Raw genomic sequence first — 15005 nt, 5'->3', positions numbered from 1 at the left:
ATATATACACACACACAGTCACGAGTCTAACCATTTCTAGAGAAATGCCATAACTCAGACCGCACATAAAAGCGTATGTATTTTATCATTGTCTCAAATTAGAAGCACTCTTGGACTTCAGTAGATTTACATGAGCTTCTGTGTATCTATTGAACATATGCACAGGGGCAGTTTTAAAATGTCATTTGAGGTTAATCTCCAGTGAGAATGGCAAATGCAGTCCCTTCAACCATTGACTAAAGGCAGAAGAACATTGAACTAGAGACAAAAGAGCAGTGAAGGGGAGCGATTTAGTTTTTTTTTTATTGACAGTATAGTAACTACTTTTCAGTTATTCCAACAGTATCCTGCAGGCCAAGAGTCAATGATCTGTGGAAAATTATCACAGTCTGATGCACAGTGAACGTACAAGTTATTCCAATGAGGAGCAATTCACATCACATCTATTTTCTTCAAACCCATTCTCTACAAATGCAAAGACACAATAAAGACACCATTTGGCATCTTTCCAGTGCCAGAAACCAGAGTGATGACATTTGGGCATCAACTAGAATAAGTAAAAAGTAGTTTGCTGCTGTATAATAAATACAGGCTCAAAACAGCATCAGTGGAAATCTTCATCAGAGGAGTGATTTTTTTGGGTGCTTGGGTGAACAAAAACAGGCAGGGAGATGGACGCCTTGCTCACCGGCCTCTCAATACTGTCTGGAAGCCACCATTCGATGGTGTGTGCGGGTGGCCTGGGCTGACACATCCTCAGAGTCTCTCTCCCACCCTGTGGCAAACCACCCTCGAGCCAACAGCTGCCTCTGAAGCACGGCTGGGATCAAGAGCTTGTTGTTTAGGGAATTGTGGGCTCGACCCGTGGCGCAGCGTGATTGTGCATCACCACAGTGCAACTGGCCATTACCTGAAGCACCGGATGCGGTATTGGTCACGGCAAATCAAAAGGATGCCTCAGTTTACTGAGTCATGGGGTTAAGAGTTTTTGGTGAAAAATTGCTGCTCTTGAAGCTGTCAACTCAGCCACCTGGAATTATTTAACTTTTTTTTGAAGAGAAAAACAGGGGGGAAAAAAAAAGGGACAATTACTAAAAAATGGCTTCCTGGCGACACACTCCAATCAGCTTTACCACAAATGATCAATGAGCTTTTCTCCTCCAAATGATTAGAACCCAGCATTTTATTTCTTAGAATTAGAATTATTAGCCTTCATCAGATCTTTGATCTGTGGTCCTATCCAAAACAATTGGCAGCATTATTACAAATCACGTGCAAAGGGCTCTTTATCCAGACTGGCCGTCTAAATTTCATCCCGTTAATTTCGAAAGGGGGGCTGAAGTCTGAAAGCAATGTGCCAGACAAACACTTGGACAGTCTTTTCATGGAAATACTGGTTTGTTTCTGGAGCAGAGTCCGCAGGACGACATCTGCTCATGTCAAGTACTTAACCGCCAAGACCATGATGATGCAGGTGACAACCATTCCACCAATCATGATGAATTTGTCCTGGAAGGCCCGTTTCTCAATTAGACGCATCACAGTATTCGACATTCCCAACATATTTGCCACATCCAGGATCTTCTTTTGTGCTCCCTGCAATGATAGAACACAGAATTATTAGGCAAGTCGTAATGCAGTCAGCAAGAAACAGAACACAAGGGTGAGACAAAAATGACTGTAAATCCTTCAAGATATCTTGAACAAGGTAGGTCATTCCTAGACAGGTGATCTCAAAGGACATATTGGCTCAAAAGGCCATTTTAATTGCCCAAATTAGCAAGCGTAATTATCTAATGCCCTCTCAGACGGAGGTAAAAGATCCCATGGCACTGTTTCAAAGAACAACAGGATAGTTAAGAACATAAGAATTAGGAGCAGGAGCAGGCCGTATGGCCCCTCGAGCCTACTCCGCCATTCAATAAGATCCTGGCTGCTCGTTAACCTCAACTTCACTTTCTCGCCTGATCCTCATATCCTTTGATTCCCTTAGAGTGCAAAAATCTATCGATCTCAGTCTTGAATGTACTCAACGGGCTGATCATCCACAGCCCTCCGGGGTAGTTCTAGACTCTCCAGCCAGGGAAAACAGCCTCACAGTATCTACCCTGTAAAGCAGAGTTCTCCCCGGTGTCCTGGCCAACATTTATCCTTCAACCAACATCACTAAAAACAAATAGGTTATCTGGTCATTATCACACTGCTATTTGTGGGATCTTGCCATACGCAAATTAGCTGCCACATTTCCTACATTACAACAGCACTTCAAAAGTACTTCATTGGCTCTAAAGTGCTTTGGGACATCCTGAGGTCATGAAAGGCGCTCTATAAATGGATGTTCTTTTCTTAATGCAATATCGATATTTGAAGTACAGAAGACTCCTGGGTCAACAGAGTTGCTCTCTCAATAGAAGTAAAAGGTACGGCAGCCGCCCATACCATTCAAAACCATAAGCTGATGTCTAATACCATCAACCAATACCACCAAAATATATCAATGTACGTTTGATCTCATTGCTGTCTGTGGGGCATTGCTGGCCTAAACTGGCTGTCGCATTTGCTTATATAGCAACAGTCACTGCACTTCAAGGTAATTCACTGTATGAAGAACTTTGTAATATTTTAGTGATAAGTCACAATATTAAAGTAGTATTACAGTAATTTCCATTACAATTTTCTATTACATCCTCCAGTCAGTGGTGGCGCTGTAGCACCACTGGCAGAAGGGTGTAATTACAGGATGACAAGTTTACATAGGCAGTTTCCATTCTAAATGTGGATGTAGGAATTTATAATGGAAACATAAAAATAAGGACAGAGTGTATGGCTTTAAAATGAGAACGGTATATGTCAGCATGTGCTGGTCCAATTATACCTTGCCACATAACTCCATTCCAGCTGAAGACTACACTTTGTCTTAACTCCGAGTGGATCACTGCATAAGATTAGAGAACGCAGTAATAATAAAATAAATCACACACAAACACCTGTAGGGTATCATACTTCAAAAGACCAATGAATCACACTACATCCCAGACTTTAAAGTAAGTGAAATCCACTGACTGGCCTCCTGAACGTTCCCAATCAGGCCTCGCAGGGAAAAGCTGTCGAGGACAGTGGAAGATGGGATTGATGCACTAATGGCTAAGTTTGTATTTTCATTTCTGAAGTGTTGAATTAATTGTTGTACAATATCTTTTTGTAGGATATAGATGGAGAAACAACATGGTGGCTGAATGCCATGGTTATTTTTTTGCAGAATGGAATTGGTCATCAGAAAAACCAATCAAAAATTATGCTGCAGAGACGATTCTGGAATACGACTGATTGAAAGGAAAGCGGGCTCTGGGATCTGATTGGTCAGAGTTCTGGGATATGAGTGTTTGAAGAGATAGTGATTCCTGATTCTGTGATTTGATTGGTCAAAGGGACTTGCACTGTGTTACACACACACACACACTTTTTAAAAATAGTGTCTTTGCAACTGTTGTTTGAATGGGAACCAATAATGAGATTGCCTCTTTAAAAGTTTTAGACATTAAGCAATTTATATTTGACAAAGTCAGGTTTCCTCATGCTACCAAAACTGCAATTTGCTCCCATTAGCTTGGAAGGTCAAGATTCAATTTAGCTCACAAGTATATGAAAAGCTTCAGTAATGCGGGTCCTTCACATCTATTAGATTGTTTCAGCTATCAGTAGAATCACATTATATTATAAGGTCATTAAGTAAATCAATTTGCAGACTTCCTGCTGTTAAAACTAATTTTGGCAAATCTTCATTCACTCCTGCTGAGGTTCAATTATGGAACTCTATACCCATCAACTTAAAATTATCTCCAAATCTGCATACATTTAAAGCAAACAAAACTGCCAATTCTTCCCACAGCAAAAAAGTAAAATCATGGGTTGGCATAAATTATAATCTGTAACACTCAAGTATCCAGATGTAGATAAATACAAAGCTGTGCATATTGGAACAGGAAACAAGTGAACATGATGAAAGGGCGTAGAATAGCAAAGGTGGAAGAGGATCTGGGTTTGATTATTGATCACTATGGCCAGTGATTTATCACTCTAAAATTGGGAGGTTTTAATGCAAAATTGTACTCATGAAGCAAATCACACTACACTTGGTAGGTGTACAAACTATCCTGCTGTAACAAATCAGTTGCCCTGCTGAAAGTATCCAGTCGATGTGAAGCAGTTATCAATATATCTCAATGGCATCTGACTAAAAGAGGAAGTTATTTTAGTTTTGTTTAGATCACTGTTGAGGCCATGTGTAGAATGTGCGTGCACATTTTGGCACCCGACCTTTAACAGCGCATTGATGCATTGGAAGGGATTCAGGGAAGAGTGCAGTAGAGGATCGCAAGCTTTTAGTTGTGAGGATAAGAAAACAGCGCAGAACTTGTTTTCAATGAAGATGACTGAGAAGAGACATGGCATGAGTGATGTAGATGCAAGCAGGCTATTTGACTTAGACTGTGACCACAGACTGAAATTTATTACCAGTGTTTGAGTGAGACGAAGGTGAAGAGGCTCTTCCTGGATGTGCAGAACAGAACCCCAGTGAAAACAGCTGTGGGCTGTACTGAGAAAGTTATAGGGTGAACTGATCAAGTACTCTTCAGCACTCTGACCCTCTCCTGATAGGGATGGTTCAGCAGGAGATTATAAGGATGAACGGTTATCATGGAGTTTTGGTTGGAACGGCCAATACTCATCATAGGATCATACAGCACAGAAGGAGATCATTCAGCCCATTGTGTCTGTGCCACCACTCTGAGCTACCAAATAGTTCCACATCCTTGCTCTTTCCCCATAGCCCTGCAAATTTTTCCTGGAATATATCCAATTCCCTTTTGAAAGTTACTATTGAATCTGCTTCCACCATCCTTCAGGTAGTGCATTCCAGATCAAAACAACTAGCTGTGTAAAAAAAAAATTCTCCTCATCTCCCCTCTGGTTCTTTTGCCAATTATCTTAAATCTATGTCCTCTGGTTACTGACCCTCCTGCCAGTGAAAACAGTTTCTCCTTATTTAGTCTCTCAAAACCCATCAAAATTTATGTAGAACTTTCCCATGGAGATTAAGTGGGATAAAGTCCCGGATGGAGCTAATTGTAACTGGTTTGTAGAGGAATGATTTGACAGACCAAATGGTCTTTTGTCAGTCAATGTTTTCTTATGTTCTAACAACCGTGTGACAATATGGTTAAAAAAAAAACTGGTGCAAGCTTTATAGGACGTGGGAGATGACACGATGACTGTGTGCACGCTAAGCATGTGGTTTTCCCAGAAGCTCGGCTTTACTGCTACTGTGCGCGGAGGTAAAATAACGAAGCAAGCAAGAATCTTCTTCCATTCAAAAATGCCCTATTTTCAACTCAAAAAGAATGGGAACAAAGATCAGTAACACCTTCATTGCAGTCATTAGCTGACCAAGCAGAACATAAAATGAACCCTGTACATGGATTCAGCAACTTTTCTTGTGGCCATCTAATTGTCGTTATATGCTATCTGTTGCTTATATAGTTTCAAGCTTAGATCATTTCTGATGCTGTGAAAACAACTCAAGGACACAGATGTTTTCTATCTGGAGGCAGCCACTTTGGAATTGATGGTTAAACCTACAGCGTGGGAACCAAGATCTAGTGATCAATGATAGCCTGGACCTGAACCATCCAATTCCATATTGGAACCAAATCCAATACAGCTGGGCAGTTTGGATTCTTTCTTAAAAAATGGGGGCAAGTGCAATGCATGTATTCTTGTTCTCACACTGTCGAGTTAAATAGCCAGGAATCTCCCAGCCTGCCGTAGAAGTTTTATTACAAGTGATTCTGACTTCACTTAATGTTCAGCTCCCTGATAGAAGCAGGCAGGGCTTGCATTTCTCACAGCTCTGCTGTCTGCTTCTCAGTTCCCAGGGACCACACCTTAGATAAAGACACTGACATGTTTCCCACTGGTCGTCAACACAGATAGAGGAAAGGGCTATGGCAGAGTGTGGGGGGGGGGGGGGGCGGAATTTGAACTGAATGCTGAACAAACACAAAAACAGCCAAGTCACATTCTCACAGCCACCTTGGCAACTGGGCAGGCTTTTTCCACACTCTACAATGGGAATTATTATTTTTTTTAAATTCAAACTTCAAGTAATCCATTAAGTGTTTATAATCTGCAAAATGCCCGTGACATAACAAGTACTGGAATTGAACAGCAAATGTCCAACAATCAATGGGAAAGTTACACTGTTTGATAAGTATTACTGCAATCTTTTTTAAATATGTATAAAACTACCCTTATCACCGAGGTTGACAGAATGGGCGGAGTGGACTTTTCAAAGTTTGATATTTATGATTTACGTCAAGTCTGTTAAAACAAGTTCCAAAGTAATCACCACTGAAGTGACAATTTTACAGTAATTTTTGTCCTATAAATACCAACATTTGAGGAATAAAAACTACTGAGAAATAATCACTCAATTTTAAAACCAAGCTAAAAGGCTAGATCCCAGTCTGACTTGACGTTTGTGCATTTCCCCTAACAGCAAGTTCTGCAGCATCAGTGGGCTGTCTGGATGCAGTTTGTCAGCATACTGTGCCAGCTATGGAGCCACTTAGTTTGTTTTGATGCAGGCAATATACTGCAAGGATCAGTTACAGCAGGCTTACTGAATGACAACAGACCCAACAATGTTTGTTGCCATACATTCTGGGGAAAGCACGATTTGAATCCCTGTAACAGGTTAGCAGCATCAGTGATTTTATTTTTCTTTGCTTTATTCAAATGCGCCTCTGATTAAGGACCGTTTTTGTCGAGATTCATTAGAGGTTCACCGAGCAGTGACAATGTCCCAATTACCAGGCCAGACCTAAAGAAAATGTGGACTGGCCAGTTTGGAAACATAGAATATAATAGCAAATTGTAAAAGATTACAGTGTCTACCTAATTTAACCTTTCTCCTGTAGACACTCTGAAGACTTTTGCTCCAACTCAGTACAAAGAGTTGCAACACGAAGAATAGTGAATACAAGCATTTCAGCTGTGGAAACCCAGCTGTCTCAGCAGTGCGGGTCCCAGGCCATTATAGGATGAAGGAGTAAGAGACCACAGGCAGGTATCGTTTATCTACAATGTGCACGTTAAGCACACAATTTCCCCAGAACCAATCAAGCTAGGCTTCATTCCTACAATGTGACAAGATTAACATTTATTTTATGAACAAAAATGTATCCCTGTATAATTTCAGCTCACAGCTTTTAGTTTTTACAAAGACCAAAATGATCACGGAGTCGTGGTTTTGGCTGAAGAGAGTGAGGCACAGTAATACTTGACATGGTCAACCCAGATTTGGCAATTGAAGACTAAGCCAGTTATGTGCTAGGTACATTCAAGTTTGCACCTTCTTACTTGAGGGATAGGAAATGGGACTGTACCAAGGGAGCGGCAAGGGTGCAAGACAGCGATTGATTTGATGGGACCAAGGGCGTTGAAGGAAGAGGTGATGGAGTAACAAAGCAGGTCGACGATGGCCAAGGAGGTGCTGTGATGGGCAGAAGGCCAAAGGCGAGGGAGTTGGGAATCTGTGGATGAGTTTGTGTGCAAGTTCAGGGAGAGTTCTTTCCAAGGAGAACAGCAAGAATAATGGGACAGGAGAAGGGTAGGGGGACAAGGTGTTAAGTGAGATGAGGAAGTAGTCAAAGATAGCCTTATCCGTAATTAAGAATATCATTGTAGAGAGGCCACATAAGATAACAAGGTAATGGCCATGTGCATGCATGTGCGTGTCCGTGCGTACACACACACGGAAGGTTATGTGAAGGATGGTACTGAGGGAGGACAGGTGGTGGTGAATTCGGAGAGGGGACTAGGGGAGTCGGGGTGGAGACTGAAATCACTGAGGATGAGGAGTCACTCCCTGCAGAGGCAATGGAAAGAAAGAAGGGGGGACATGTGTCAGGAAGTGAGCATTGGGCTTGGGAGAACAGCAAACAAGGCTTTTGAATGGGAGGTATGGGAGATGAAAGAAGGTGAAGTGCTTGGTTAAGGAGAAGATTTAGGAGGAGAGGCGCTGGCAGTTTGGGTGGGACAAATGATAGCAGCAGGGAGGAAGTAGTCACGTTCTTATCCACAGTACTATAAGAAAGCAGAGTAATAACGAGCAAAAGACTATCATCACTATTCTTTGTTGAGGAATTTGATCTCGCATCGATTGAAAGTTGGGAGCATACTCTCAACCTCTGATTTCTGCAATATCGCACACAGACCATTAAAATGTGAGGCAGCATGGGATGTTGATCATGGACATCAACTCTTCAGTCTGCATCAAGTTTGAATGCTTTTATTGCAACAAACTGGTCATAAAGCTTAAACTATAAATCTAGGACAGTAAAAGCAAGTAATGAGATAGTGAGTAACTTCAGCCTCCAACTGATGACATATCCTGGCTCTTGGTTTCTAATAAGGAGACTTCAACTCAGCTCAACTTTACACAGCACCAAGTTAAATTTGCATGCCACACGCATTTAATGACGAACAAAAATCTTGCACTGTGTTGTGTCCCTTAGCTCACACACCTTCCCTTTTGTTTCTACAATGCTTGTAATTGAACACTATATTTTAAAAAAAACCTCGTCTTTTACATGCAAAATCAATGCCATTTACAATCATTTCATTTCTCTTGTAACAGGTCAGTCGACCTTACATCCTGGTCAATTCCCATTCTTTCCTTCAATTTCAATTCACAATTTTTTTTAAACTTTGCTCAAGCTTCTTCAATCCTGCTCCGACTCTTTATGACAATATAATCTGTAATCTGAATTGAGTGTTTGTCATTTTCGCCCATTTTCTTTAACTTTATACTGTCTTTCTCCCTCCTTCATTATTTCAGAGATGTGCATTTTCTAAAATCTAACAATAAAACCTCTGTTCATTACTGACATACAACCTTCCTCAAAGCATCACATGGAGTGATGGCAACTGCCTGTGCAATGATTCACCGTTTGATCGTGCATAGACCTGGGGTTCGCCAGACCAGTACTCTAAATGTTGGTGCTGCGTAATAAAACATCACAAGTGCTGATTGTGCAACATGACACCAACAACAACTTGCATTTATATAGCACCTTTAATGTAGTAAAACATCCCAAGGCACATCACAGGAGCAATTAACCACCAAAACTTGACAGCAAGCCACATAAGGAGATATTAGGACAGGTGACCAAAAGCTTGGTCAAAGAGGTAGGTTTTAAGGAGCGTCTTGAAGGAGAGAGGTAACGAGGCAGAGAGGTTTAGGGAGGGCACTGCAGATCTTAGCACCTAGGCAGCTGAAGGCACAACTGCCAATGGTGGAGTGAAGAAAACTGGGGACGCGCAGGGGGCCAGAATTGGAGGAGCACAGAGATCTCGGAGGGTTGTAGGGCTGGAGACGGTAACAGAGATAGGGAGGTGCGAGGCCATGACATTTAAAATACCCGTGTGACACACCCCAAGCTGCTGCTCCAGCTCGAAAGAACTACTTCTTTTGTTTTCAATTTCTACAATTTGTCACTTTGCCTGAAGCTGGATTCCCATGTTAGCCACAAAATTATTTCTTTCCTGTGTTTCCCATTTGCTCACCAGGTTGTTTAACGCCACTTCACTCTACTGCACTAACAACCACTAGGACCACCCTATCAACAGGTCAGGAGAGTGCTGGTTCAGCCAAATGCCTATGGGCTAAAAAGCAACACTATACTCCATTAGAGAAAGGGGAAAGAGCTGAGCTTCAAATGAAGGAAATTTAGGGACCAAGGTAGGACAACAGGATGGTGGGATTCCCACCATTTAAATCGAGATGTCCGGAAGGGAGAAAATAGTGTGTGAAAGTCACTTCCTATTTGCACAACACCCTGTCCACAACAGGCCTTGTATTCCAGTCTTTTCAATAATGTGAATGAACAAGGGAGAACTATAAAAGTTAACTGTTTTTAATATAACGGGTCAATTGCTGTCTTTTCCTTCCGGATGTTTCTATGTTTCTGCCTCTCTCTCTTTTTTTTGTTCTGGCCGTTTGTATATTCGGTGGCCCTGTAGGTTACACCTATCTGTCTGAACACTTTGGTTGCCTTGGCAACGGGCAGTTGAAAAGACTATCTGTAATCACCAGGTATTGTTCTGTGATTTATAAATGCGAGAGATTCGAGGATTTCTTGACATTCACCTGAGGAAGGAGGAAGCCTCCGAAAGCTTGTGAATTTTAAAATAAAATTGTTGGACTATAACTTGCTGTTGTAAAATTGTTTACAATTGTCAACCCCAGTCCATCACCGGCATCTCCACATCGTTCCTATAGAAGAGAGTTGCAGACAGATTTAGGCCTGTTGTGGGTGAATAACTCGCTCATAAAGAATTATTTTAAAGACTACATGGAACCAAAACATAATGAGATCTGCAATTCTTTAATTATGCTCAACTGATTTCTTTAAGAGTGTTCAAGGGGACAAGAGGACAGTAAAGGCAGACTATGCAGAGCAAGAGGAATCTGAGGAAAGCTTTCAACTGTGTATGAAGTAAGTGGAATATTAAAGGGCAGTTAGATCTACTAAGAGGCAAGTTAGATAGAAATACAAGACTAGGCCGTGGGGCCATCAACCCATCATTCCATAGAACACGTATATTCCATTCTATTATGTACCAAATCCATCCATTTAATCTCCTGAGATAGATATCTTGTGAATTCTTTAGAGTAAACATCATGCCAGTTACTGAAAGAACTCCAACACAAACAATAAATACTTCAGAGTAGCTGACTAAACAAACCAATATTATTTAGTCATCTTGTTGGTGTAATGCTTTCCAACATTTTTACATTATAAACAGAAGGATGGTGGGAAGCTTTGCTAGTTTGTCCAGGGAAGGGAACGGGAAGGATTTGCTCTACATTACCTGCATCCAGGAATATATCGACAAGCTGGATTGTGGCATCCTCCTAATTGAGGAGGATGAGCTTTTTGGGGAGGAAATGGAAAAATTAAACAATTAAAGTAAAACAGATGTGCAGCCTGTGATTTATGATGCGGCGAGAGAGATTTATTAAGACTAATAGAACCACATTCAGTCTCCAGTTCAATAAATACAGGACACAACAAACAGGTCCTTTTGGAGACAATATTTGTATGAGTGACCTCAGCTGAATAATTGGAAATGCTGGAAACACACAGCTGTGCTCAAATATTTTCAGTTTTTATGTCAGGCTTCCAGCATTTGCAGTTTTTTTTCTTTTTATTTCCAACTGAATAGTTGTTGAGAGTGTGTTTATGATGTTACGTCATGTGTGACATATTTCAATGGAACACTATGTATTCCATTTGTATTATGTTCCCAGTTTAATTTTGAAAAAATAAAATCAATTTTCTCTGTGTTGTTGGCCAGTTTGAAGCATCAGCTACAGAGTTACTGAGCATCTCAGGCTTTTTAATTTAATTCAGAAAAAATAGATTTTACTGGAATGTTACCAGGGATGAGGGACTTCAGTTACATGGATAGACTAGAGAAGCTGGAATTGTTCTCCTTAGAGCAGAGATGGTTATGGGGAAATTTAATAGAGGTGTTCAAAATCATGAAGGGTTTTGATAGAATAAAGGAGAAACTGTTTCCATTGGTAGGTGGATCGGAAACCAGAGGGCACAGATTTAAGGTATTTGCAAAAGAACCAGTGGTTGGATGAGGAGAATTTATTTTTAAAGCAGCGAGTTATTTAGAATGCCTGAAAGGGCGGTGGAAGCAGATTAAATAGTAACTTTCAAAAGGGAATTGGATAAATATATTTGAAACTTGCCGACCTAGGGGGAAAGAGCAGGGGAGTGGGACAAATTGGATAGCTCTTTCAAAGAGCTGGCACAGACGTGATGGGCCGAATGGCCTCCTTCTATGCTGTATGATTCTATGATATTAATTCACTGTAGTGTTTGGTAACAGTACTTTCAGGCAGGTACACTGTGGTTGTCAACTGAGTTATGTATACAACGGGGACACAGCAAGGTATTTTTTTTTGGGGGGGGGGGGTGGAAAAATCAGACTAATTTGGCAATGGTCCCTGTATTTTGGCTGGGTCAAGAGATATCAAGCACCCTGTCTTAACAGCTGGAGAATTCGATTACAGACAGGAATTGTTCTATTATTTTCTATATTTGGAATCAATTTACCCAATAGTTCCAGATACTCCAACTATGATTTAACTAAAATTAACTTCACATTAGTCACAGCTTGACATCTTACAGAGACAGATTTGTTGAGTGGTTGCTGTTAATATTGCCATATGTTTTATTTGAGCCAGAAACAGAGATGTACATCAATATCTTTTTTCTGATAGTGTATGGACGTCTGTGCCAGAGTGTTGAGACTAGTGTGCGATGGGCTGTACAGGACTGATAGTCTATCTATGCAGTTCTGCACAACTGTGGGAAACCAATGTACATACCCCCCTCACTACATTTGGAAGTAAATGTAAAACAAAGAGTCTTGGCTACTTAGTTTATTTGCTGAACTGGATACCTGCCTGATATATGCATCTACACCTAAGTCTTGTCTTACTACCCTGGAGAGGAAAGATTATTAATTAGGCTTCAACCAAGCCTGATGGCTCAGTGGCTAAATGCACCATGAAGGTGTAGTACTGAATCTCAGACCAGGAAATCTCAGGTTCAAATTCTGGCCTTTGTCATTTAGTCAATCGCAGCCAGGGCAACAGTGGAAGCACTGTAGCCCTGAGCACTATCCAAGGACCTATGATGGAAAGTTTGTGCGTGTCTCCAGTGACGCTGGGCAGGGCGGTGGGGGGGGGGGGGGGGGAAAAGGGGGGAGGGAGAAAGAGAAACAATAGATGAAGGGCTGTATCAGGCATGGTCACAAATCACCCCATTCATAGGTCAAATAACCTATCAGCACTCAGTCTAGGCTCGCATATAAAGAATAGTAATTTGGTCAAGCTACTCAACCTCTGATATCATTTACAGATGTATAACCTAGCATTGGCAGGGGGAGAAAGCTTTAAATTGGGTTTCCTAAAAGCTGTAACATTGCCTGGTATGGAACTGAGCCACAAGTTCAAGTCCAAGGTTCCATCGATGGTCTGTGCAGTTAACAGATCTCAAAGGAGTAGCAACTGGTCTCAACGTTCACCAATTGGAGGTATGATTTGAGGGACGAGGGTTCCAGATCCTGATCCCTGTCCAGTGTTCCAGATGGAAAGTGTTCAAGTGTGGATATCTCGAGAGGTCACCAAGTGTCCCGGTTCCTGCATCAACACTTGCCTCTTTAACAAGGCAGTAGAGAGGTGCCTGCATCCATGGAACTTCACAGCCGCATGAGTCAGTTGTAAGAGGAAGAGTAAAATGAGCAGATGGTGGGAGGGGTGTGATGGAAGAAAACCACATTAAGACTGTAAGCTTATGTGAAAGAGAGCTGTGCCACTTCAGATAGCGGGAAGGTGGAACAAGCTGTGCATTTATCCCAGTACATCACTCAGTAAGAGATTCATATTGGACAGCCATTACTTGTTCCATCAAAACTACACTCAGTTGCTGTGAGAATCACATCAGGTGTGTGGAGAAACAATAAAAGATGTTGACTAATTATTGAAAAACTGGTCTCCCACAAGTACACTTTTTTTTAAAAAAAATAAAAAGAAACGGATGTCTTCACAATTATGCAAATTTTAACCCCAGACGCTCTCTAACTGTAAAATCATTGCTGGTTTATTTTATATAAAAGGCCCACCAGCAGTAATCTTTCCAAATCTTAGTGTGGCGATGAATTTAAAAAGGTGTATACTATTTTATATATATTGGAATTCATTGAATGACTGTATTTTAAACTATTCACTGTTGGATGCTTAAGACTGTGGTATCTCACATTCAAGGTGAACATAAGAACATAAGTAATGGGAGCAGGAGTAGGCCAATCGGCCCCTCTAGCCTGCTCCGCCATTCAATAAGATCACGGCTGATCTGATCCTAACCTCAAATCTAAATTCATGTCCAATTTCCTGCCCGCTCCCCGTAATCCCTAATTCCCTTTACTTCTAGGAAACTGTCGATTTCTGTTTTAAATTTATTTAATGATGTAGCTTCCACAGCTTCCTGGGGCAGCAAATTCCACAGACCTACTACCCTCTGAGTGAAGAAGTTTCTCCTCATCTCAGTTTTGAAAGAGCAGCCCCTTATTCTAAGATTATGCCCCCTAGTTCTAGTTTTACCCATCCTTGGGAACATCCTTACTGCATCCACCCGATCAAGCCCCTTCACAATCTTATATGTTTCAATAAGATCGCCTCTCATTCTTCTGAACTCCAATGAGTAGAGTCCCAATCTACTCAACCTCTCCTCATATGTCCGCCCCCTCATCCCCGGGATTAACCGAGTGATCCACTCCCTTTATTAAAATCTAAAGTGACTGCTCAGAGACATTTGGTCCAGTTTACAGCCACAGAACTCAGTGAATTAGGTTGTTTATTCTAAATTGTGTCCTGCAGACACTGAAGAATAAGACTATGGATCCAGAAAGTGTGTGTTTACCTTCTTGTTTGCATTCCACGGGATCATCTTTGTGGTGTATTCTTAGAAAAAGTCTTACGAGAATCTGCACTACTGTCACATGTCAAAACAGTCACTGTTGCTTTGATCACAATCGATCAACAAAGGAATTGGGGTATTAAACAAGAGGATCTTTCGGGGTTTGGCAGTTCTGCTCGGGTACCTGGTGTTTGCTCATATCAAGAATTCTGTAGGTATCTGATTTACATATTGCCTGGAAAAGACAAATATTTCGAGACTAACTTTTCTGTGCATTAAAAGGAAGACCCGTGTGATTTTATTAGAAGTATGAACTGTTTTTAACTGGACAAAAGGGAAAATTAACCCTTGTGGATGGTTTCTAGATGTTCTATATACATTTATTGTGTTTTATCGTAATTGCCAAATATCTCTATTACTGTGAATTATTTAATTATGAAT

The 15005-nt window shown here is 41.1% G+C and overlaps 1 protein-coding gene across 2 annotated transcripts in view; it reads right to left on the bottom strand.

Annotated features, from left to right (window-relative positions):
- Window positions 1-285: 285 nt before the first annotated feature.
- The window catches only part of gosr2 (golgi SNAP receptor complex member 2), a 53742-nt gene continuing 39022 nt past the window's right edge, over window positions 286-15005 (bottom strand). For both annotated transcript variants that reach the window (XM_067969105.1, XM_067969104.1), the window contains one exon: window positions 286-1596. In XM_067969105.1, the coding sequence (XP_067825206.1) occupies window positions 1435-1596 (162 nt within the window). In that variant the 3' untranslated portion in view covers window positions 286-1434. The remainder of the gene's footprint in view (window positions 1597-15005) is intronic.

The sequence above is a fragment of the Heptranchias perlo genome, chromosome 30 (genome assembly GCF_035084215.1).
Source record: "Heptranchias perlo isolate sHepPer1 chromosome 30, sHepPer1.hap1, whole genome shotgun sequence".
Classification (NCBI taxonomy): Eukaryota; Metazoa; Chordata; class Chondrichthyes; order Hexanchiformes; family Hexanchidae; genus Heptranchias; species Heptranchias perlo.
Note: the sequence above shows the minus strand (reverse complement) of the source record. Positions and strands in the feature narration are given on the sequence as shown.